This window comes from Centrocercus urophasianus, unplaced genomic scaffold (assembly GCF_019232065.1).
Source record: "Centrocercus urophasianus isolate 14NV4802_14NV808 unplaced genomic scaffold, USGS_Curo_1.0 seq_10, whole genome shotgun sequence".
Taxonomy (NCBI): domain Eukaryota; kingdom Metazoa; phylum Chordata; class Aves; order Galliformes; family Phasianidae; genus Centrocercus; species Centrocercus urophasianus.
The window spans coordinates 77,910,931-77,936,026 of record NW_024884142.1 but is presented as its reverse complement, the minus strand read 5'-3'; the positions used below and the strand labels follow the sequence as shown (position 1 = coordinate 77,936,026).

General features: G+C 36.2%; 1 protein-coding gene across 3 annotated transcripts in view; it reads right to left on the bottom strand.

The window, feature by feature from the left end:
• SRBD1 (S1 RNA binding domain 1) overlaps positions 1–25,096 on the bottom strand; it is a 122,874-nt gene that overhangs the window by 74,468 nt on the left and 23,310 nt on the right. For all 3 annotated transcript variants that reach the window (XM_042824618.1, XM_042824637.1, XM_042824627.1), the window contains 4 exons: positions 24,427–24,534; positions 17,755–17,912; positions 15,905–15,995; positions 14,817–14,924 (listed from right to left, as the gene is read on the bottom strand). In XM_042824618.1, the coding sequence (XP_042680552.1) occupies positions 14,817–14,924; positions 15,905–15,995; positions 17,755–17,912; positions 24,427–24,534 (465 nt within the window). The remainder of the gene's footprint in view (positions 1–14,816; positions 14,925–15,904; positions 15,996–17,754; positions 17,913–24,426; positions 24,535–25,096) is intronic.

Genomic DNA, 25,096 nt, shown 5'->3' with positions numbered 1-25,096 from the left:
GTAAAGTAAGGTGCTATTTTAGTACTTCCAGCAAAATCTACTATTACACACCTGTAAAGGAATAACAGCATTATAATAAAGAAAATATCACAGCAGATAAGAAAGAAAGTCAAGAGAAATGCACACACACAAAAAGGCGTTACTCTTATTCTTCAGAAAGTATCTTTCCTCATGTAAAATTCAGAAAAACTAGCATATTCTGATAGTTCAAAAAATATACAATTTGCCTGTAATCAGAAAAAGCTTCTTAGCATTTTTTTTTTTTAATAGCTCACCTTCTTTCAAAAGCAAGATGTTCTGTTTAAAATTAATCTTTCCTTACAGTCACTTTCCTCAGCCATAGATTTAAAGACAATGACAACCTAAGTGTCTATAGAGCATCACGAGTAGATCTGATGCTTTGTTTATTAAACTATACATTTCTCTCCTTTGGGGCCTCTAGGGTTCTTTCATGTCTTCTCTAGTGCTCCTCACTGTCATGGGTTTAAATATTGTTATTTCACTGATAAAATATGCAACCACTGGGCACCTACAGTAAGTGATGTGAATCTGAATCAAGTGTGTCTCCAGAAGAAAGCGAGCTCCTGTTGTCCACTGCTTAATCATTTAAAACAGTAATACCTTCTTATTTTTCTTTACAAAGCCTCACATATCAGTGGAAAAACAAAACAAGAACCCCCAGACACCCACAATTGTGAAACAAATTCTGAATAAGCATGCAATTCATGAAAACATAAATTCCTTTAATAAGAATCAAACCAAAGAAAAAAAGCTGACTCAATTAAAAAAAAAAAAAAAACCAAACCAAACAAATCAGTAAAATAAAAGTTCAGTTAGGCAGTGCTACACTTGTTCCCACCCACCCCCACTCACACTGCCTTTTATTCCCCCCCCCCCCCCCCCTTTAAAGAGGGAATAATTTGTTCCCTCAGGTTGTGACAGATCCACACTGGAGACTTTCCATGAGCAGTATCACTAGAACTGGCATAAACATATGCTCAAAGACCACTTCATTTAAAACACATTTTTCATCCACTTACAAACACTTCAAAAAAACTTCCTCTTCTGCACAGAAATTCCTTATGCTTCATTTCTAACTAATTACTTTTAAACTGGAAAAAAGTCAAGTAGAAACTTTTTTTTCTATTTAGTTATCCAAATATGAAAGCATAGGATAAGACAGATTTCTTACTACTGAAGAGCTGGTCTTATATCTGAATCATCAGAACACAATGTAATTATTTGATGTCCTATTTTTTTACACCACCATTTGCAAAGTGTTCTTCTACTCATAGATATATCCCACAGTATCCAGGTAGTCAATCACCTGCAATTCTAGCAGTAAAAATCTGTTTAAAACAGTGTAGAGTTATGTTAATACATTAACATGTATTATGAGTCCAAGTATAAATATTTTGTTTAAAGAAATCTTGGAACTACATCTTTTTAATCACTTTAATCCTTCTTGAGGCCCATTTTTTAAGAAGAAAAAAATTTCTTAGAAACACATAAGGACTTGTAGGTGACAAATACACAACTCTAAACAAACGCACCAATGAAAATCAAATCTTTTTCAAATACAACTAGGTTGTTTTCTCTAACAGAAAAGTCCACATCAGAAAGGTTGGAAAAGACCTACAAGATCATCTAGTCCAACCGTCCTCCCATTAATTGCTACCAGAAGCTACTAAACCATATCTCATAGCTCCTCACCCAGACGCCTCTTGAACATTACCATGTACAGTGACTCCACCACCTCCCTGGGCAGCCCATTCCAGTGCCTGACCACCCTCTGAGAGAAATAGTTTTTCTTATGTCTAATCTAAACCTCCCCTGGGACAGCTTGCGGCCATTTCCTTCGGTCCTGTTTGTTGCCTGGGAAAAGAGTAAGAAGGAGAAGGGGAATCACACACATCACTTCAAAATGAGAGCAAATTGTTTCAAAACTTTCCTCCCCATTCATATCCAGAGAGCATGTGGCAAAGCCAGACTGCAACTTCATGGGAGGGTCTTTGGGAAAGCATTCTGTTGGAAGAGAACATGATCTGAACCCACTCCTAGGAACACCAGCAGAATTTCAGGTACTATGTCACATAGGCCATGCACACGGACTCTGAGTGCAGTGGCTCAGTCATTGGACTCTCATGTCTGGATCCATCAAGATAAACAAGCAATGAAGAAACAGGGCCTTGCAGTGATTCTTTAGATTTCAGAAAAGCTGGCTTAGCCTGACAAACAAATGGAGCCTTAGAAAGTAAACAGCACTGCACTGGAAAAATTCGAGCTTCCTCAGATGCCATAAACAAGAAACAAAACCTATAATTCTTTGGAAATTGTTCAGAAATGAATAGAAATATTTGTACTTCTGATCCTTGCAGTAAAAAGCCCACTTAATATTGAGTGTAAAGACTCTTGTAGATAATAACTAACTATCTGTTATTTAAAAACAACAATAGCATGGATATCATGGGTGCAGAAGAAGAGAATACAATGTCACAACAGTAATCGTCCAGATGAGAACAAGAGTTCATGTGAGACTCAATGGCAGTGCTGAGCCAGAGGCTGCAGCAGGCAACTCCTGCAGGGGGTTACAGAGAAGATATGCCAGCATGGAACGCACAGTACCCTGCAATGCAGCCAATCATCCCATGCCCTCAGGCACCCGCTCATTCTGCTGGCTAGCGTGGTGGGTGGAAGAGCCAAGCCTCCTCCTTGGCCTGCCCCTGCAACACAGGCCGGGTGATCGCTGCCTCAGCAGCCGTCAGCCAAGAGGGCACGAGGCTGCCACCACTCAAAAGCACTGTCATGTGCCACGATCCATGCTGGGTCATGCCAAGGCTTTTTCTAGCAAGGCTGTTTCAAGACTGGGAGCACTTCCTACACCCACTGCAGAGATGGTGTAAAAAGCTCCTCCTCCACCACTAGTGCCAGATGGAAAAGCACAAGGCAACAAACATCAAGTATCTACCCCCAGAGGAAGGATATGCTGCCAAGTCTGAGCACAAATACAAGTTCAACTAATTCAGCTTTTAATTCTGTTAAAATGTAGATTTTAATATTAAGGGTCCAATTACCACCTGCCCTCAATTTATTTCTCCCCCTTAAAAACTGAGAACAACCTAATCCTAAATACCACTAATCCCAAATGCCTCTGAAATACATATTTGGAAATCTGTTTCCAAAGTTACCTAAAGGCAGATGTGTTCAGCATTCTGTTCAAGCTGAAACATTCTCCTGCACAATACAAACAGAAGTTTGAAGTTACAAACACCTCACACCAGAGGGGGCCGGATTTGGGTTTCATCAGACCCAGAGAACCAGAATCAGCATTTCACAAGCACTAAGTCAGGATTTCCCCTGAAAGTCAGAAGGGCTTGCAACCGCATCAGCACCACAGTGATTTATGCAGTTTATTTACATCAACTGTGTAGTAAAGGAGAAACTGCAAAATGACATTTTGTCACAAAATCCAGTCGAAGCTAACTCACAAATCCATTGTTATTCATAAATAAATAACAAGTAGACACAAACTTAACTCATACCAAATTTTCAAATTCAGACCTGTTTTTAAGAGTTTCACCCTCTGTAGAGTACAAAAGTATGTAAATGAGCTGTTTCATCCTAATCTTATTGTAATGATTATATATTTTTATCACAATCTAGAATTAAGCAAAATCATTCTTTTTTTTGCCTATGATACTGATATTTGAGTTCAGCTAGAAACTAATCCATTTTGCCCTTATTGCACTGCATAGTAAATTAGATGTACTTACACAAGTCATGAACAGCATCTAATTTGAATCTTTAATTTACAAAGAGCTAGAAGAAATATCTTACACATGATAAAATGTAAGACCGTGCTCCAAATTAGATGTCACCAGTTTCTTCTTACTAAGCAATGGAAGAACTATTTTTTCTTATTTAATTCTCATCTCAGAAAACACTGCTCCTGTTGGAAGCCAACCCACAGCAACAGGTTTACCAAAAAGAATCCAGTGAGAGGAAAACTGATTTCCTCTGACTTGCCCTGCTCATAGCACTCAGCAGTGGTGCCGCTGGTACCTGAAGAAAGAGGATATATTAAAAGGATACTATATCATGATTTCAGAATTATTTTGCTTTACAACATCTGAATTGACAATGTCTCTTGCTATTTATTTTTACAGGAAGAAAATGTTAAATCTTCAGGGAGAGAATCACTGAGAGGAAACACAGGAACATCCACTACGATTTACTTAAAAATGACAAACTAACTTCCAGAAAATAATTTGAATAAAAACACAGCAAACTTTGAGGTGCAATTATACGTTATGAGGTAGAAATAGGCCAGGAAGAAGTAATAAAGACATCACTGCTTTTTACTGAATGTCCACTTCCAAAGCATATTTACAGTACAAAATCATAGTAGTGACAAGAGAACCATCCAGGGAAGCTGTATGTCTGAATTGTTTTTCTGAAACACTGATGTCAAGTTCAAATGTCAAAATGTATTTTATTCAACTGATACTTCCAGCACACTCCAATAAAAGGGCTGAAAAGGCAGTGGGCATGTTGCCTTGTCTGCCAAGAATGAAATATAAAAATGATACAACATAATGAAATACAAAAATGAGCAATGAAATATAAAAATTATATAAGTTTGAGAGATAATTTTTATGTAACACTGATTTAAAATTAGCAATAGCGATTAGCTGCATCTCGATGGACATCTCTCTCTCTCCCACCCAGTTTTATATTTGGAAAGCTCCACAGAAAACTAAGCTGCCTGAATAGCATTTGATGTTATTTTATATAACACCACACAATTGGAAGTCGTAATCTTACTTGTAATTACAAACAGGATTAAGATGAAACCATTACTTCTGTCTCAGTTGCACACTTGCTTTCAGGACTTCTTAAAGGAATGGAAAATAAATAATATACAGAATGGCTTAGAAAGTCACAATTTCCATCTCTACCTGATGCCATCAAAGCAGCAGGCTTATACCAAAACTGAAAAGAACAGGAGAAAGAACCTTCCTCTTCCCTTTCCCTACCCAGTTCCAGTTGTCCTCGTTGCTCCAGTGAGAAACTGAAGGAAGTGCTTCACAGAAGCTTGTGCTTTTTGATGTCTCTTTTCAGACATCTTTCTTGTCTTCATATCACACACTATGACAAATGGATCATTTCTTACTCCCTCCACTTACTCATCATTGACAAAACCACTGGAATCCAGTTATAGAAAGGAATTACTCTCAATAGGCACCTTCAGTTACAAATGTCTGACACTGCAGTCATCTAAATCTAATCCTTTTTCAAGCTGAAATAAGCTACTCAAAGGCCCTTTGAGACACAGCACGTCTACATTCTTTGTCTCTCAAGTCCTGAAAACATCACAAGTGTGCTGAAGCATCTCCTGTTGCTGTGGCTTCTTTCAGCATCATTCATGAAGCTTTTAAGACTGCCATACACTTTCTTGATATGAAAAATGAGCCTAGACTAGCACAACTCCGTTTCAGCACTGAACAATAGTACACCAGCTTCATGTGTGACACAGTAGTAGCAAGCAGCTCTGCACTGCCAACAGACTCCATGAACAAATAATCTGAAATGAGGGATAAAAATGAGAATTTATATAACTACAGAGTAAAAGAGCTCTAGCTTTACTAACCAAGGCATTGTATTTACTTTTCTTCTTCCCAGACAATTTTCAGTCTATCAGACCTGAAAAGTCACTGAAGAATATTTTGCAGATGTCCTTAAAATTCAAGTAATTTTCTTTTTTTATTGAGGCTTTTAATAGCTGATCTTGTGGCACCAGGGGGAGCTTGTTAGTAGCTGTACAGATGTCTGATTCATTAGGTTTACTATTCAAAACAAACCTCAAAACAGACTGTCAGAAGGAGAGACAGAGTTTTTTCTCCAAACTTGGGATGTGACAGATGAATACCACTGATGCTTCAGAAAATAAAGAAACCCTCTTCCCCATTAAATGACAGTATTTGTATATATGTGCACTGTGCACTCAATTACTTCAAGATTCCCAACTGTTCTATAAAAAAATATATTAAATCTGCACAGATACGCTCTAACAGAGATCTAGAATGAAGAATTTAATCCCAAAGATAACTGACAGTTTAAAGCCACTGAAATTAGGGTATATCATGTAGAGCACTAAGCAGCCTAATGTAACCTGAACACCTAACTTAAGCTTCTGCTATCAGCATCAGTGATAATAGCACGACATAGGCTTAAATAAATAAATCTGTATATCACAATAAAGGAAGCCCCAAAAGAACTGAAAGGCAGAACACCAAACGTGGTTTCACAAATGAATAGGTATGAAGTTTGGCAGAATCTCAACTTAACTAAAAACACATTACTGGCAATCTCACACAAATGGAAAAATGCTTACTTTCCCCTTCTGTTCCAACAGAACGTCTGCTTAAAGACAAAACACTACCCAAACATGCAAACAGGTCAGACTGTGCCATAATACTCTGGCTTAGTACCTCACAAATCAAGGAATACGTCTTGTATTTATATCATTTTAATCTGGACGCTATCAATATTAATCATTCTTTATATTTTGATGCTTGTACTTAAATTCTCTCCTGACAGGTTTCCACAAGTAATTCCTCCTGGAGTCTTTTTACATAGTGAAGAGCCTAAATGAGTTTTCCTAGCATTTATACTAGTAGAAAATTTACCAGTTGTCACAGCTATTTAATGACAGTGACTTAAAGTACACGTGTATTTCTGGCATTTCTAAGACAGAGAATAACAGAATAGAACCCCGAATACCAACGAGAGGAAGAATTTCTTAAACATGATTTCACCTATTTCAAATCCAAATTTCTGAGTCTTTCTATTTTTTATTACTTCCAGTTGTTTTCATCCTATGGCTCACAGCTATCTTCCAAAAGGGTCCACGGTGGAGAAGGAAGGAAGCTAGTCTCCTGTTAGTAGGGTTACACTCTCAGGAGCTGGTGAGCCAAGAGCCACCCCAAGGTTCAACAACCCTTTCAAGAATCAAAGAAGCCCTTCAAGGAAATATCTTTGAAATCAAACTTTATGGCATTGACCAAATAGCACAGACTTCCAAAGGCTGTAATCATATTAAACAATAACCTAAAACATTTCAGTCTGAAACAGAAACCCACTAGATACGCTACCACCTCAAAAATACCACACATGCAAATGAGCTAGTTTATTTTACTGTCACAATCTAGCACATTTAAGATGTAGTTATTCATTTTTCTTTTAATCCATCATTTCTGGGCCTTGGAAGTAGGTTTGAACACAAGACTTCGTGCCTCAGTAACTGTTTATGGCAGAAATAGTAGCATTTGCTTATTGCGTATCCTTTGCACATCTTCTTTAAATAACCTTTTACCTTTACAATTTCTTCTTATGTCTCTATGTATTTTGAATGCTTCCTATGTAATTTGCAAGAGCTGATTTGAGATCAGCACGTTTCCAATTGAATAGCACACAAAACTATTCATAAACATTTTGTCACAAGCTTAATAGCTTTTTGTCTCAAAATCTTCCCTAATTACATAAAAGTTAATTTTCTGCTTTTTTCTATAGTGTCTTTAGAAGGTCTGAAGACATTCACACATTCAAAATATGTAACTTCTTAAACATGACATTACTGTTGGTGAGATTTTCTCTCAGAAAGAGAAAAGAAAGAAGGGAAGTCATACGAATTTCCTCTTACCTTCCCCCAACTCTTTTCCCACATACTGTTCAAGATCTAAGTCAAACAACATGATCTACTGGTCTGGAAAAACTGACTTTTTCCTCAAGATTTAGATTTCTTCCATTATTTACATTTACTTCCTGTCCACCACCACTTCCCCACCATTGCACTGTTGAAGTCCAGACTCCCTATATATCTTACTCTTTCTATACTTAAGGCATTCATAATTTCCTTAATCACACTGATGTACTTCCAACTAGACTTTGTTTTTAAGTTAAAAAACTGCAAATCTGTTTGCCTATAATAGAATTCAGCAGATAGTATTCCATAATTATCTCTCAAGTGATATAAAAATATAGAGTTATGAAGTTTATTTAAACTTATAAAGTTTATTTAAACAACTTCAAAAATCATACTTCAAATTATCATCTCCTATTTCACCTGTCCCATTATGTTTCATTATTGCTTACGTTGTTTTTTTTTTTTTTCTTCTCCTCTGAGATAAGGAAAATATAAGAAAAGAAGAAAAGACTACAGACTGCAATGATTTCTACAGCAAACTTTCAAAACAAGTAATGTAGCCAGGACAACCTTTGCTTTTTTGGATTGTTTTCAAATCCAAGATGACTTCTGAAAATCTCTTCTCTAAATACTACAGTCTCAACTCATCTTTGATACCAGACTGTGGATGGATCATGAACAAACGTCAAGTGCTATTTTGAATGGAGACACTTATTCCATTCACATTATGCTGAATATCAGACTAATTACTAGCTAAAATAATGATAATCAAGAATAACAGGAGGAGAAAGTTTCTATGCAGACTGAATATCTTATTTACAACAGTCTGAAATATAAAGATACGCAAAAAAGTTTTTAATTTGAAACATACACATTTGTTATGTCCAACTGTTGTGGTAAGTAATCAGAAATATACTAATTTTAGATAAGAGGCAGAGCACAGTTTGGTTGGAAAGCGTGATTTAAAATATTTTCACTGATTATGTTTTCACACACATTTTTAACTTATTTCTTCCTCACAGTATTTCTTTGTTGTTTAGGACTCCACTACAGTCTGCAACAAGCGAAAGCAGAACAAAAGGTCTTCAGTGCATATTTCAGATGTCTGCAGATTCTGTGAAATATGTATTCCTTTCACAATATCTCTCCCTACAGTCTTCTACGTTTTGAATTGGGTTTCTACTGACCTAAGGTGTGTAAGTGCAAGCATATGTCATCAAAAACAACTTAAAAGATAATAAAAAAGAAATAGGAATAAAGTTTCCCATATTCCTACCTCCTTTGTACTCTCGACAGACTTGAAACAACTGCATTAATGCAGCAAGCAATAGCTTGTAAAAGGATGCAAACCAGCTGAAACATTTGACAGACAGTGTTAAATACCAGAGGATTCATATCAACCACTTTATTTGAAAAGGTGCTTTGATGTTGTCTATCTTTCATGTACCTCTTTCATGGCACATTAATAAGGAAAACTGAGATGGGGTAAATTAAGTCCCAAGGTCATATCTAGAGTTACAGCACCGTGGGTACCCGATGAAATACGGATTAATGCTGCATGAGCACTGAATAAATAAAACCACTTCTGTTAACCACTTAAACAAGTTTTACAAGTAGTTCTGAACTTTATTCGGCAACTAGACTTCAGACATCTTAATCCCCCCACACTGCTTTGAAACCTAATTATCATAATGTGAACCCGAATGTTAGGTCCCTTTCAAACTGCGAGTGCTATGAAGCAGAAAAGTAATGGGAATTAAGCTAGTGTAACATTAGAAATGTAGAGGCACGGAACTTGAAAGTGGCATTTGTTAAAGCTGAGAGAGCATAATGTAGATATTCAACAACATAAAACACACATTTAAATTGAAAAGGATATTTAAAGCATGTGCAGACACCTATAAAATACAAGCGGACCTGAAATCCCATAGAACAAACATTTCTAAATCAATTTCTTGCCACCAAGGTCCAACTTCAAAAGGTATTAAACAGTCCTATTCTACCTTAGCAGAACTTTACTAAGTATTCTATAGCAGACAATTTAAACATTAAAGAAAACCAAATGAGAACTTCACAAGACATTACAGACTTTCCCCTATTTGTCACAGTACAGAAGTGTTTGAACTTAAACAGCAGTAAATTATTAATTACACCGCTTATAAAGCCTCAAGAGCAAGAAAAGATTTTGCTGAAAGCAGTAGAAAAAGATTTCAAATCAAGTTAAATCTAAGCATAACAGAAAAAGAACACCAAGCTGTTGAAAACAACCCTATAAAAATACATTTGCCTAGCAGCAGTGCCTGATACCTAACAAACTTACTTTATTTCCCAAAAATGAGATGGAATAATACAATTTAAGTGTGCATTAATAAAACAAGCATGGAGGAAAAGCTGGACTAGGAGTGCTTATATTGTGACAATGCAACCACAGAGGCAGAATGAAAAACTGTGACTTCGTTTTTCCAAATACGATGACTGAGCTGCTCACGGCATCCAGTTTTGGTATTCACCTGTCGTTCAAACAGTTTTCATTTCCAAGAACAGGCAGCAATTAAAGAAAAACAGTTGCAGTGATCTAAATATGGAATAAGATTGGTGACTTTTTTTCTAGATTTTTATTTAATCCAAAATGGTCAATGAAATCCTAAAAGTTTATAGTCTGCAATGTAAATGCTGAACACACTGTTGTCTCATTTGCATTTCTGGTCCTGCTGAAACAAATACACTTGTCTAAAAGAGAACATCTGTTTTGGTTATAATACAATGTATCTTTGGCAGACTCACAATAGAACTAAGAGAAATAATCAAGAATATTTATTGAACCTTGTAACGAAAACTGATTTGTAACAAAAAACCTGAAGACTAGATATGACGGTCTCTGGGCTCTAGTCCAGTTCTAATCTAAGTCAATAAACATTGACTCTAAAAGGAAAACTGCACTTGCAAAAGAATCCTGAAGTTATTTAGGTTGGATGTAGGTACTGAAAGTGTGTTGGTTATAAAAATAGTGAAAAATATTTGCTTTAAATCAAAAACTGTCAAACTGAGTCCAGACAGGTTTTAAGGCTGCAAGAAAAAGTATGCTACATACCTTATATTCCTATCATTATCTTAACTCATTTGTCTTCTCTCTGGAAAGCTTCAGTAAAAACTTCATTAATAATCGCCATTGCTGAGAACCTGGTATTCTAACAGACTGCATTTTGTCTATTTATTAGCACTAGAAAAATATAAACTAGTCATCAAATAAAATAGTTGAGAAAAACTGGGTCCTATAAACAAAACTGTTTGGGAAATCTCCTTTGATATCAATGCAACTGAAATATTCTAAAGTGAGAATCAGTTAACCTAATTATTGCCCCTACTTCACCTCTTTAACTGTGTGCTTTAGTTGAGGTTTGTGGTTATATGCTCATCGAGTTAAATTCTGAAGTCAAGGATATCTTCATGCACAACTCTGAAACAATTGCACAGGGCTTGACCCCTAGAGAGAAATTCAGCATATTTCTGCATGTAATGCACATACATGCAGTCACTAAGTATTCAACTGGCGTTATTTGCCAGAGAAGCCAAAGTCTGCAATACCGCTCTATTTTTCTGAATGTCATTTCTGAGCAATAGCTTACGGAGCTGACTGGGGCTTTGGTTTTAAGACACTATAAAACAACAAAGTCTGGTCATTTTACATTTGGATTTCTTCAAGAAAAGGACTGTAAATGTAAATACCATTGGCAATTCTCTGAAACTTGTACAGAACAACTAAGAGTTCAGTTTTGTCAGGCAAGCATTTCCACCTTCACACAGTTCAGTGCCTTACCAAGATGTACAATGCTTTGCCAAAGGTATCACGTAAGATGTAATTGATGCATTCTGTAAGTTTCAGTACGGTGAGATTTTTTTTTTTTTTGCCTGTTTTTGTTATTTTTCTGTACAAATACTCAATTGATTTGTAATTTCATTTTTCATTTAAAATTGCCTAAGCACTCCCTTAATAATGAACTATAATGTACTTAAATTCACTTGATCCAAAAGCATACAGTGGGTTTCCACTGAATTAAACTGAACTGTGTTCAGGCTACATACAATGCTCTTACTTTTCCCGTGGTGAAAAAACGCATATGAGAAAACAACCTAATCAAAAGATGACTTTCTAGAGCCAGAAAGCAAAGGAACTTTGCAAGATTCAGAAGCATCTCTGGGCAACTGTGGTACTGGTTAAGGCAACGAGATGCATGTAAACTAGTTTAGCAGAAATAGCAACATGGGAATCACAATCCTCAAGAAATAAACTGTCTAAACAGTTAAACTAAACACTAAGACTGCAGATCCAGCTTACTTTGTAGAATCATAGAATAAACTTAAATAAATATAGGCAACTTCAATAAACTTAAATACATACAGGCACACACAAACAGTATGACTCCATATAGGTCAACAGAAGCAAGCATCCCATATAGTATACCACACAACAACAACCACCTTACGTTTTTTGACTGTATTTTCTAAGCAGGATCTCAGTGTTCTACATACAGAACCTGACATAAGGACCAGCTTCTCATCACAAAGGAGCAAAACAAGGAAACGACTACTACTATGAAAATATAAACACCGAACAAAAGCAAAAACTGTTTTCATTCTGCTAATTTTCACTCCCAGGAAATCTTGGAGGTGAAGATTGCATTTATATACTTTGATTGCTCCAGAAGTAATGCTTTCTATTTAATTCCATGAAAACTACAACAGATACAAAGAGTAAAATAACATTGTTTGATAGAACAAGTTTTTCAACATAATCAACAATATTAGATATGTATTTTTGCCAGCAATAAACAAGGACCTGCACGTCATGCTCATATAAATCTGCACCAGCAGAGATTTATCTACTTTTCATCGGCCCAAACACATGAAAGCTAGAAGGCACTAAATCCAGACTACAGATCTGGTGTGATAGGACAGCCAAGCCAAAACTGATAATACGCTCCATATTCCTCAGACTGGTATAGGGCCTGGCTGCAGAAAAAAAGGTTTTCTTCTTTAGGCTGACACTAGAAGTCTGAGCCTTCAGCCTAATCCACATCGTAATGTAGCAGTCAGAGATGGTGACATGTCTGGAAATCTAGAAGGATCATCTGTTTCTTATCCCAGAAATGTGCACATTACTTTACCTTCTGAGGGCTGTATTTTTTTATTTTTTATTTTTAATGTGGAATTCACAGGTAACCACAACATAGACTACCATTTTGACTCCAGCTTGCAGTAGCAACACCACATCTCATCACCAGTAATGATGTGATCCAGGTAACTATCACCTTCAGCTTTGTATTCATTCAATAGGCCCTGATGAACTTGCATACAGTGTTCTTTCTACTCCTACTGTGTGAGCATTTGTGGGATCCACCTGATGCAAACTTTCCAAGATCTCAACATTGCCGCCATTGTTTCCAACACACTGCAGCCAGCTTTCAGCTCTGTACACAACTCCCTGGACATAATCTGCCAATTCATGCAGATGAACTGATCAAGATGTTCCTCCTTTTGTGGTGTGACCATCCAGAACACGGCTTGTCTTTCATGCTGCTGTTGCCAGTGCAGAAATGTACCACACACTACCTGACAGTGCTCACATCCACTGTTTGGTCTTCAGAAACATTCTGCAAGTGCCAGTGAATATCAACGGATGCCTTTTTTTCCACACGGAATTCAATTACACACAACCATACGCACTTCTATGTCAGATGTCATTCTGTCACACATCTCTTAGCTGCCATTTGTCACACAGCAACTATATGTAATAAAATATCGGTGGGAAAGTTCAACCTCTACTGCCACACACACCATTAACATCCATCTCTGATATTGTGGGCCAACATAATAAAATAATAGGCATTACTTTTGCAGCAGTCCTTGTATTTTTTTCTACAAATATCACCAAAAGTTTTGGAAAAAATGAAAGATAGAAAATGATCAGATACTAATACAAAAAGCAACTAACTTGGTAACCTGCATGACTTCTGCCTCAGAGCATTTATACCGATTCCTAAAGCTTTTATTCACTTCTAAATGCTATTGCTCCTGCCCCAATCAATACTTTGTTATCTTGCAGATTCTATAATCTTGCTTTACAATATTAAAAATATTAAAGCAACCCAAGAAAAGAATGTGAAAATGATCTGCCACAGAATAGCAGAAATATATTCTTCTTGTATAGGCTAAACAGTCATTTTCATTTTGTATATGATATCAGATCATTACTGCCTTCAGACAAAATGCTTATGTTAACATAATTGATGTTTAAACTACATAAAGTGAACAAAACTAACATAAATATTTGCCAGAAAACACACAGTAAGAAGTGCTTGTCATTTTCTACTGACTATAAAAATTCACCGTTTTAGAATTGGTTTCCTGAAGCAGATGCATAATTTCTCAGAAGTGTGAACAGTCTCCATCCTTTGCAGAAAAAAACCCATATGCCCCCCCCCCCCCCCCCGCTTGCCTCCCTTCCCCCCCAAAAAAGCCCACCAAACCCATCACAACAGAAACACTGCCTAACAACATCAGAAAATCCCTGTCTCTTAAGCAGCAGATGCAATTTTGCATGGAAAAAAACAATATGGTTCCATACAAATAAAAGGTAGAATAGTTAGAATTTGACAAACTAATGGATGATGTTTTAAAATTAAAGAAGATAAATACCTTCACTACTTTCTGCTAGCTATACATAGGGTATTTAATTCCAGACAAATTAATATTAAGGGGATTAGTAAATATTCCATACAACAGTCAGACAACACAAGGTTTAACTTGATTTATCAAGAAACGAATATATGATCCTTGAGCTACAATTCTCACAGACTTCAGCGTGATAACAGCAACAGTATGAACTTCAGAAAGAGAAAAACTGCTTCAGTGAGTCTCTTGCAGACTTAATCTACCTTCATGCTCCAAAGAGCTACACTCCTTTTCCTTCGGCTAAAAGGATGGATCAAGCTTGACTTAAACACAGATAAAGTAACCAAAAGAATAACTTAACAAACATTACACTTAAAAACAGCTGTTAGGTTAAAAGAGGTTGAACAGCTGAACATCACAAAAAGCAAAGTAATCTTACCAGTAAACAACATCCAGTGGTGCAAAGTATTTCTTCATAATTAAATCAGCAAAGTAAGCTTCTGTTTCTCTGCAAGCCGTGCCATTGCCAATCACAACAGTGCTACAGCTTTGAATGGAGTAGAAAAAAAATTTTTTTTCAACTATTGTTTTAGACTTTTTCACACAATGCTCAACGTACAATGACCTATACACCTTACTTTACATAATAGGATAACTGCATTTAATAAAAACATTCCTAATAATACCACATTTTGCTTAAAAGCTTTTCAATACAACTTAAAAAGACGAGTCAAAAACGTCACTCACTTGTAATGAATTTGAAGAGTTCAAAAATAATAATATTGATATTTATATAAGAAAGGTCACGTGTTTACAGTCCTCAGATCAACTCACTTGATATTTCCTTCATCTACTATAAATCATGAAAAAGTAGGTGCCAAAGCAATCAGAATCTTAGTTACAGATTATGTCTTGGAATGCCCCAGTACAGTCAACTAGTCACCAAATCATGAGGTTTAAAGCCAATCCAATGCTTAAAAACAAATTGGCTCATATACCCTGGCAGTTCAGCAGCTGATTCACTGGACAAGATGTCTGCCCATTGGGGTTCCCAAAGCATGTAAATACAATAACCTTGTAATTGTGTTCCCTGTTTGCTATTCCATCTGGAGATCAATCTGGGTACGATTTCCTTTGCTTAATAAACTTCTTTCAAAAATTGTATCTGGCTTTTGGAACAGGAAAGGATCAATGAGTAGGTTCAGGGTGGGAAGAAGGAAGACAGCATGTCTAAATTTATTCCTTAATGTTAATTTCTAATCCTAAACATAAATAGAATGACAGAGTTTTATGGAAATACATTAATAGCATGCAATCTTAGTCATACTCGTTGCTTCATTTCATATCCTTCTATCATACGCAAAAAAGTAAAAAGCATGAATACATTAAGAAAAAATAAGCTCTAAACTACAGAGAAGGATAATTCCATTAAAATCCATAGTATTTTGATTCTACCCAAAGGCCAGTATCGATGCAGCAAAGATTTTTCATTATGTTAAGTAAGAATAATAAGTTTCCTCAACATACCTGAACTGCAGCAAAAGCCTCTTTATCTTCTCAGCTTCACGAAATCCTTGACCAGAATGTAAGTATACAATATCGGTATGGAGTATCTGACCTAGAACAACAACAACAAAAAGCTATTGAATACTTTTTTTAAAAAGACATTCCAAGGCTATTTCCTCCTCAATTACTGAAGTGAATTTGATGATTTACAAATAAAGCGTTTTAAAATGACATCTTTTATTTTTGTCTCTGATTAGATGAAAAGTATGGTAGGCTGCCAAAGCTAGACAAGTTGATATACTTTGTATTTCCCTGAGGACATATCCAAATAAGAAATAATGAGCAGCAAATTATATAATACTTTATACTCTTAATATTATCAAAGAGAACAAAATTCACTGCAAAAAATGTAGTGCTATAGTCTACTAATTTTTATTTACTTGTTTTAAAAGAGATCCATCAAAGAGAGATGAAAATTAAGAATCCATTTTAAGGACTAGAAATACAGGAGCTCTAGAACTTCAAGGCTCACTGCTCATTCCTGCCATATTCCCATAACAAATTTGGAAATAAGCCTGTATTAAACAATACCGATAGCTAACGGTATAATGCAAGCTAAAAACTATTTACCTCCATTTCATTGCCATTTTAAGACATAATAAGAGCATATCTTCTCTCATTCCCTCACTGGGTATGTATATTCTCAGCCAAAAGTCAGAGACAAAAGAAAAAAGATTCCTCACAGCATCTAAAAAAGCATGGATCCCCAGATCAGACTAGGATGCACTGGAAAGGCTATGATTTTTATCTATCTAGAAACTGAATAATATAAGTTCTGCAAGTAAAAAAACATTTCTGATTTCTCATGTTAACACATAACCCTAATCAAAAGCCCTGATGAAGTGTCCAGATGTTCAAGATGCTACCCAGGAAAAAGCTAAGTTATAGCAAGCACTTAAATCCAAACTCTTTGTTAACAATAAAAATGCCAGGTGTTCTTACATACTACTGAGAGGCACAGTTATTTGAATCCATATTCAAGAAGGCTGAGGGAATTTGAAATTCTATTTTATTGAGGAGTAGTAATATCACAAGAGACACTAGAATGCATGTGCAAAAAATTTAACCTTATATCTGAAGAAAGGAATTTCTAAGACAGGATGTGTGGAAATTACTAAAAACTTAAGAAACAAGCAAACATATATTTGATAAAATGAACGTAGGTTACTCTGAAAGTAGTGCCTTCTATTTATTTCTACGAAAACTACAACAGAGCACAATAATGCTATTTCATAAAGCAAATTTTCAGCTACAAAACACTTCTTCAAAACAGTCACCATCATTAGCTATGCATCTGCAGCAGCTATGAACAAGAGTCTATATACCGCACTTGTGAAAATCTGCATGGCCATCTGGAATGTGACTCATCGCTCACATCACTGTCGCCACTGCTGAAATGCACCACTCACTGCTTCACTGTACTCATATCTACTACTTAGTCTCCAGAAACATTCAGCAATTGTCAATGAATATATATATATTTTTTTTTTTTTGCATAGAGGAATTCAATTCTATCTCCTTGCTTCGTACACACCACCAAGACAGATGCTATTCTGTCAGACTGCCCCTCTGCTGCCACCTGTCACACGGCAACAAAATGGAATGGGATATTGGCAGGAAGGTGCAGTCTCTGCTGTCATGTTATCAACATCCACCTCTGATGCTATGGGCCAACATAAACAAATAGGAGGCATTACTTTTGGAGCAGTACTCATAGCTTTTTGAAACTACACTTTCCCATAATTGAATACATGTTTTTTTAAACAGTCCTTCCAAACCTAATAATAACAAAAATTTGTATTGAAACTCACTGGTTGGTGAAATAATAGCCAACTTGCAGCCATGCTTGTATCCAGGATCTACTCCCATCAAAGTACGACCTCTCACAGGGCTGGTCAGAAGCAACTGCCGGAGATTTCTTCCAAACATCATCACAGATTCCTTTTCTGCATCAGATGTCAACTTTGATCTTAGAAGGATGAAAGCAGAAGTCATTTTTACTTCAAATTTCCTTTATGCACTTTCAATAGTTCCAAAGTCATAAATTTTTCCACTTCTGCTTTCATGCTCTCTAATTAAACATTACACTTTCAGTCATATTTTTTACACTTTCTTTTTTATAGGGGTCAGTTAGAACCAGATTGAGAGGACTGTATAAGAAAATAAGAAAGAATAACAACAGAAATACCTATTAAAAGTGTGTATACACAAACTAAAATTCAAACCTCAATTTTGACTGGAGGATAGCTTCCTAAAGAGCTGATATCTACTTGCAGAGATTTGAGGAAGGCTTGGATTGAACTTAGAGTAACTTCCCACTTCTTGAGAAAAATCACGACCCAGCAAAAACAGGACAATCATTTAGTCCAGGAGATACCAGAGGGAGCCTGGAAGGACTAACACATTACAATTCTTGAGCCACACAGCTTCATCTACGAATTAAGTTCTTTGACAGGAATTGGAGAATCATGCAGATTTGACACGTCTGTGAGGTTATCCTGCTTCCTCAAAACCAAAGCAGGAAGTTGACAGAGTTAATTCTCCATGTTCTTCAACAGAAAGAAGAGTTGGTGCACCAACAATTTGATTTTGATGACTTCAAGAATACATGCACAGCACTACATGAGACAAATCACAGCCGTGTTGAATGAAGGTACAGAAGATGCATGATATTCGTCAGAAGTGGACACTGAGAGAATGACTATCAAGAACAAGCATTTTTGACACTGTATGGCATCTTAAATATAAAAAGCCAAACTGAAAAAGCAACAAGGACACAAATATTCATTATGTAGTAGATTGTTCCTATTTTGCAGGCAGTCATTACCATTTTCATCCGTATTGCAGTGACAATAACTACAAGAATTTAGACAAGCAAAAGCCTTCACAGAACTTTAAGGGTTGCCAAGGCCCTTAATAAGCTTTTCTTTCCACCCATTACTGAAAAAAGTAAGCTCTAAGTGCATTTTCTACAGAGAAAATACCTGCATTGCAGTAAACCAAACCCTGTAAAAACAAGTGACTGAAATTGTTCAGGTCAACCAATGCCAGACAAGCAGGTTACAAAGAGTCCAAATAACTCACAAAGGCCATTTGACATGACTCAATATGAAGCTGTTCAGAGTAACAGAAAACCTAGCCGAGAACCTTAAGTCTGATTTAAGCATCCCCAGGATCCAGCAAACACACAGCTCAGCACTGTACCACTCCACAGTGGCAGAGATGGATCTGGAAACTCTGCATTGGCTGTCACTTGCAGACTAGAGGTCCTCTTGCTAGTCTGTGGTAATGCTCTCTCTCTGCAACTCTCATTCATTCCTGCATTTGAGTTCAGAAAGTCATGCTGCTGTCAGCAGTAAATTCTACAATCCTGGGAGCACTTCACAATACGTAGGCCATGGCCAGCCCATTGTGACCATTTTGAAAGTCAGAGCAACCACGGAAAAGAAAATGAGAAAATAAGTGAACATATTGACTGCAACACACAAGTACTGGCTTTGGAACACACAGACAAGTGGTACACAGGTACACTAAACTTCAGTTTCATGGCTTCCTGTTAAAGTTAATCAGCTGTTCTCTTTCTCACATCACTGTGAGAGCATTTGCTGAGGAACTGTGCAATAGCAAAATGCATCCCCTTTTTAAAAAAAAAAAAAAAAAAAAAAAAGCAAAAAAACCTCTCTACGTATCGACTATACCAAATTAACATAGATATTACTCAAATCAGTATGGTTAAAGTTACACAATGCTCCCAAATTTTATTCTAGCCTCCAATTATTTTCATCTCAGTATTTCTGAGCTTGACATAGCTCGTTTCTTTAGCAGCTGACAACAAATCTCTTGTCCAGTTACTCTATCAACCCACACACATCTTGTGTTCTCAAAGTGCTTTAGCAGCAAGGTCTGCAGGTCTATCACAAACTGCAAAGAGCTGACTTTTTTGTTGGAGGCTTGGTCTGTTTAATTTTTAAGGTTGGCCTAGATAGCAGAAGAGTGAAAGTTATCCTTGAAAATTCTGCACCATTCTTCGCACTCCACCTCAGTAAGTCTTCTCTTTACTAAGCTGAGTCATCACTTACTTGATGCTGAAAAATTACTTGAAAATAAATAAATAAATAAATAAATTACACCTTTCTATCTTCAATACCTTCCATTCACTGGGAGATTTCCAGACCTAATAAAAATACAAAGAGATAGCTATTCATTATTTTTTCTGAGATGAGGAAATCAGAATTCCAAATATTGGCAAACTATACCAATTATTTTGTTCTGATTTTACCCTGCAACTAAATAATCTTATCTTCTGAATGCTTAGCAACTACATGGAAATACCTTCCACAGTGCCAAAGACTGTCAGGGCAGTTCAGAGTTCATCATTTTATATATAAAAAGAGAATTACTCGAATGTCACTTTACTGTCGTTTCAGTTGCCATTTCATTTCCTGCCATTCAGTCTTGCAGCGTCCTTCTGTAATGCAATACAGTTCATACCACCCTTAAAGTGTTAAATAGCCCAAACCACAGAACCACTCTTTTCCAGAGGGAGTCCAGGGATATTGGTGGAGGTGCCAGTTGAATTCTTGCCCATAAAATTACCATAAGTACTTGATGTATTTTGTGAAAGACCAGCAACAAAAAAAGCAAACACTTAAGCCTCCCTCAAAACTGCATGGATCTTCTACATACATGCACAACTAAGGTTCAGATTGCACATGTGTGCAGAAACAAAGTTAAAATTTGTCTGTAAACAACAGAAGATTTGAAGCTCTTGAACTAGAGACTTTGTACACAGACAGGCTGAATTCCATCTCTTCATCTATCCCACAGATATGGGCTCCCTACAGCCCACAAGGCTGAGTCCTCCCACACTGCAAATTCACGTCAGTCTATCTGTGAAGGGAGCCTTGTGCTGGAATTAAAATTGCCCCTAAACACATGCTATTAGTTATGTGCACCTTATGGAAATGGCATTTAAAATTGGCATGGATAAATGGATATACCAAAACTTTTATAGTAACAGGAAATGTTACTGAAAGTGCCAGGTGCGTAGGGGGAACATAATGTATGTCCTTTCTATTACATAATATCCTGTATTTTTTAATTTCAAATATAGATGTTCCTTTTCCCTCTAACTGTCTCTCACTCAACACTTGTGTCAATGACATGATCTACTGTTGCAAGTATTGGCCCTTCATTTTGAAGTTGGAATAGTCATTTGATCCTTGAACAAATATTAAACTACCTCAAACAATGTAATATCTTGCTGTTTTTCACTGTACCATTAGTTTCTTCCAAATGGCAAGATGCCCAGACTCATGTTTTTCCAATTTGTGACAATTCTCATTAATGAGGTAGAGATATAACACAGAAGAGGATAGCAGCCCTTCTCCTCAAACAATCAAAGAGCAATTCTGTAAAAAAATATTTTTTAAAAGCTGCAGTTGCTAATTTACTAAAAAGTACTGACAGCCAGAATTTCATGTTCCTTCTTTGAACTCTAAAAAGCACTCAGATTGTATATCACTAATAGTTACACTGTAATAAAAGCAAATAACCTAATTGTGACCTATTTGCTTCTATATTCAAAGTATGATGAGTGTGTCTTTAAACTGAGATTTAGAAGTCCCCACTTCCATACACAGTCTAAGAGGTTACCCCTTCCCTGGAAAAATGTCTGCAAACTAGCTTCAGGTGTGAAACAAGATATACAGAGAAACGTTTGTGTCCCTGAAGACAGAGGAGAGAAAGTACTCGCTTCAAAAAAGCATGGAAAATTAGGAAAGGATTATCCATTAAGAAACGTCCATGCCACATCACTTGCATCAAATCCTTATGGAATCCTCCCATGAAGGACTGCAACAAAATAAAATGTATTTCAAAGTGCCAAAAGCAACACTGGACATTATTATACCAGATATAAAAAATTATGGTATCTGACAGAGTGGAAGAAAGGAAATTAAACAATAAATAAGGTAACTCCTGCTGGCAAGTTTTATCCTTCTGATCACTACATGCACTAGAAATTTCAATACATTCTTGGCAACTTTCTGTTCCAATGTTTAATGACAATAAAAAGAAAAGAGAAAGAACAGTATGGGGTGGATTGCAGATATTAATGCTGAAAGTAGGTATTGAGTATTTTAGCAGCCCTTTGCAAGAGTCCTAAAAATCAGCTCCCGGTGTGGGGGAAGGGAATGAAAGAAGGATAAGGGTTAAGTGGTTATGCACCAGGAATACTACCGGCAGGTTCCATGCATTCTCCTCTGTGGGAGCAGCTTCAGCTTTTTCTAGTCAGACACTGCCAATCATACTGAACTATCACAGCGAGTAAAATACAAACAGGCAACCACTCAGGAACAAACAGCAAGATTTGTATTCTTTAAATTTATGCCTTATACACTTCATCTAGAAAGTAGTAGGGAAATAAGATGTTCTTGTTACAAGGTTTTCTGTTCATTTAAATACAAAATAACCTACTGCTGCAGTAGCCCTCATAATGTTACACACAATACCTCTCCTTAAGATCTGAATAAAAAGTTAAATGTGTTAAGCCATGAGAATCCTGTGATAGGAATCATGAAGCAAAAATATGAGAAAAGAACCATTATGTCACAGTTTGACTATTTATTTTATGATATCAGACTTACCTTTCAGGTGAGTTTGGTTTTATTTGCATTAATAGAGTCTGAATGTGGACAAGGCTAGGAATGACAAATACTTTCACACCCATTTGACAGAAGCCAATACTTGCACACACTGGCCATGAGATGTTCCTCACCTTGGCCAAACAATAGGTAGTGCCTTCCCTCAAGCAGCTAAAGATACTAAGGTCACAAAAATGAGTCAATTCAGCACTTCAAAAACTTGTGAAATTCACACACACACACAAAAAAACCACTACACAAAACACAGGCTCACCATGGAGTGACTAAACAAAAGACGTGAAGCAATTTCACTTGCAAAAAAAAAAAAAAAAAAAAAAAAAAAAAGACCAAACACAGCATGCTGCAGTGAAGAAATCCAAAAGCCATGACAAACGTCTGCTGTTCAAAACATATAGAACATTCATCCAACAACGCTCTGAGAAGCAAATGCCAGGAAAACTGCTCCAACTTGAACCAAAACAGAAGAGCATAGCCAGGCTGGGAGGGAAGAACTATATATCAGAATGTGACTGAGGATTTCAGGTACTTACTATGCTGAATAACCAATACAAGTTTCAACATTTATGATCTCAGAAATAAGGTCTCTTTAATAAACTCCAATTGAACTGCTTCAAAACAGACTTTAAAACCTAAAGATCACGTATCAGGAAGCCTCTCCCAAATCAAACACACTGCCTGGGCAGTTTCTCTTGCATTCAAAAAAATAAGCATCACATGATCAGTACTGTTAGCCAATCTGACAATATTCTTGTCAGGTGATTTTGGGGAAAGAGAAGGCCTATTCTTACTCAGGAAGGAACAGAGTTCATTTCATCTCACATGCTATGATTAATTCAGAAGGGTGGAAAAAAAAAAAAAAACAGTTGTAATATGGACGGGTAAGATGTAGCAGGAATGTGCTTTTGGCCAGCTACATCCTCAGAGGAAGAACAGACTTTGTTACTCTTCCCATCTCATGCTTTAATTACGAAACACAGGAGGCGTGACCTTTCTCCTTCTCATGAGAATAGTCTGGTAAGTGGTCTGACAGTCAAATCTCTAGCCATAAGGAAAACTTCAAATACAGATCAAGCCCAACATCTCATTTGAAGACAATTCTGGAAAGTAAACTTTCTGACATATTCAATCATTTCAATTATGCAGTAAACTCTTTCACTTCACCATGAAAATACCTTACCTAAAGTTACTTAGATTCTAAGCTTTAAGCTTCCTTTCAGTTTAGAACAACAAAATAGGTCTTACAAGCGACAATGTCTAATGACATCATTACTACGGTACCACCAGAAATAACACTGACTTCTCTAGAGACAATTACAATTTAAAATGAATAAATAAATAGCACTAAATAGTACCTCTACCACAAACTTCAGATGGCAAACATGAGGAACGCTTTCAGCCACAGTAACTACTTTCTTCGTTTCTTTTAAACAAGTAAAAGAAATGGTGTCTGAAAAGTGTGACTGACACTGCTTTAATATGAAGGGATCCTGCGCAAATTCAGGAATGTAAAACTTAGATGTTAATATGAGAATAATTATATAATTCTGCCATGGCCATGTAACTCCGTACTATACTTTAAATAAAGATGGAAACATGCAAAACATTCAAATTGTCTTAAGAGAAATGATTTCCTTATCCAAGTCTAAACCAAGAAAGGTCACACATTTAATCAACAGAACCAAGACTACACAGTTCTGAAAATACAGAGAGCAAAAACTTTCCAATATTTTCAAATGTATAAAAGATATTCTAATAACAAGTTAAAGAGAACAGTTAAGAATTCAGTAGTATGAAAGTACGCATTCATTCTGGGATTACCTGAATTCTCTGCAAAGAAGAGGATATATGAGGCGTTTGTATGCATCCTCTACTGAGTTTCTTAGTATCCTCATTAACTCTGGTTTTAAAAATTGTTTCGGTCTCCATCTGTATAGGAATAGAAAAACAGAAATAAAAATTGCTTTAAGCACATACATGAAAATAAAAAGGGGATTTTCAAAAGTCTATTAAATTGAGTGCTTAAATGCAGTGTTCCATAAACTGTAAAATTACTACAATAATTAGGCAATGAAGTCATAGTTTTAAATGTGACTAGAATCATATCTAGTTCTTTTCTACCGTCAGACAATGTAGGAGGCCTGTCTTTTTCTTATGTTAAAATGCAATAATATTTTACAATTTTAAACAATTAAAAAATTACTCTTCACTTTGAGAAGCCAAACTGTCTCAATTGAATAAGAAACTTTAACCGATATTACAATTAACACTGTTATTTACTGTACCTTCATACAATAAAAAAAATGCTGAAACATCTTTTTTGAACATCATCAGAGCTCTTGATACAAGGCAACTGTGTCCAGACAGAAATTCAAGTGCTAAAATAATATCAATTAATAAAATCCAATTCTAATACAATTTTGAATGTGCTGAGTACTCTATTCAAATCCAATGAAATCTACCCATTTGGCAGCAGTCCCATTTTAAAAAA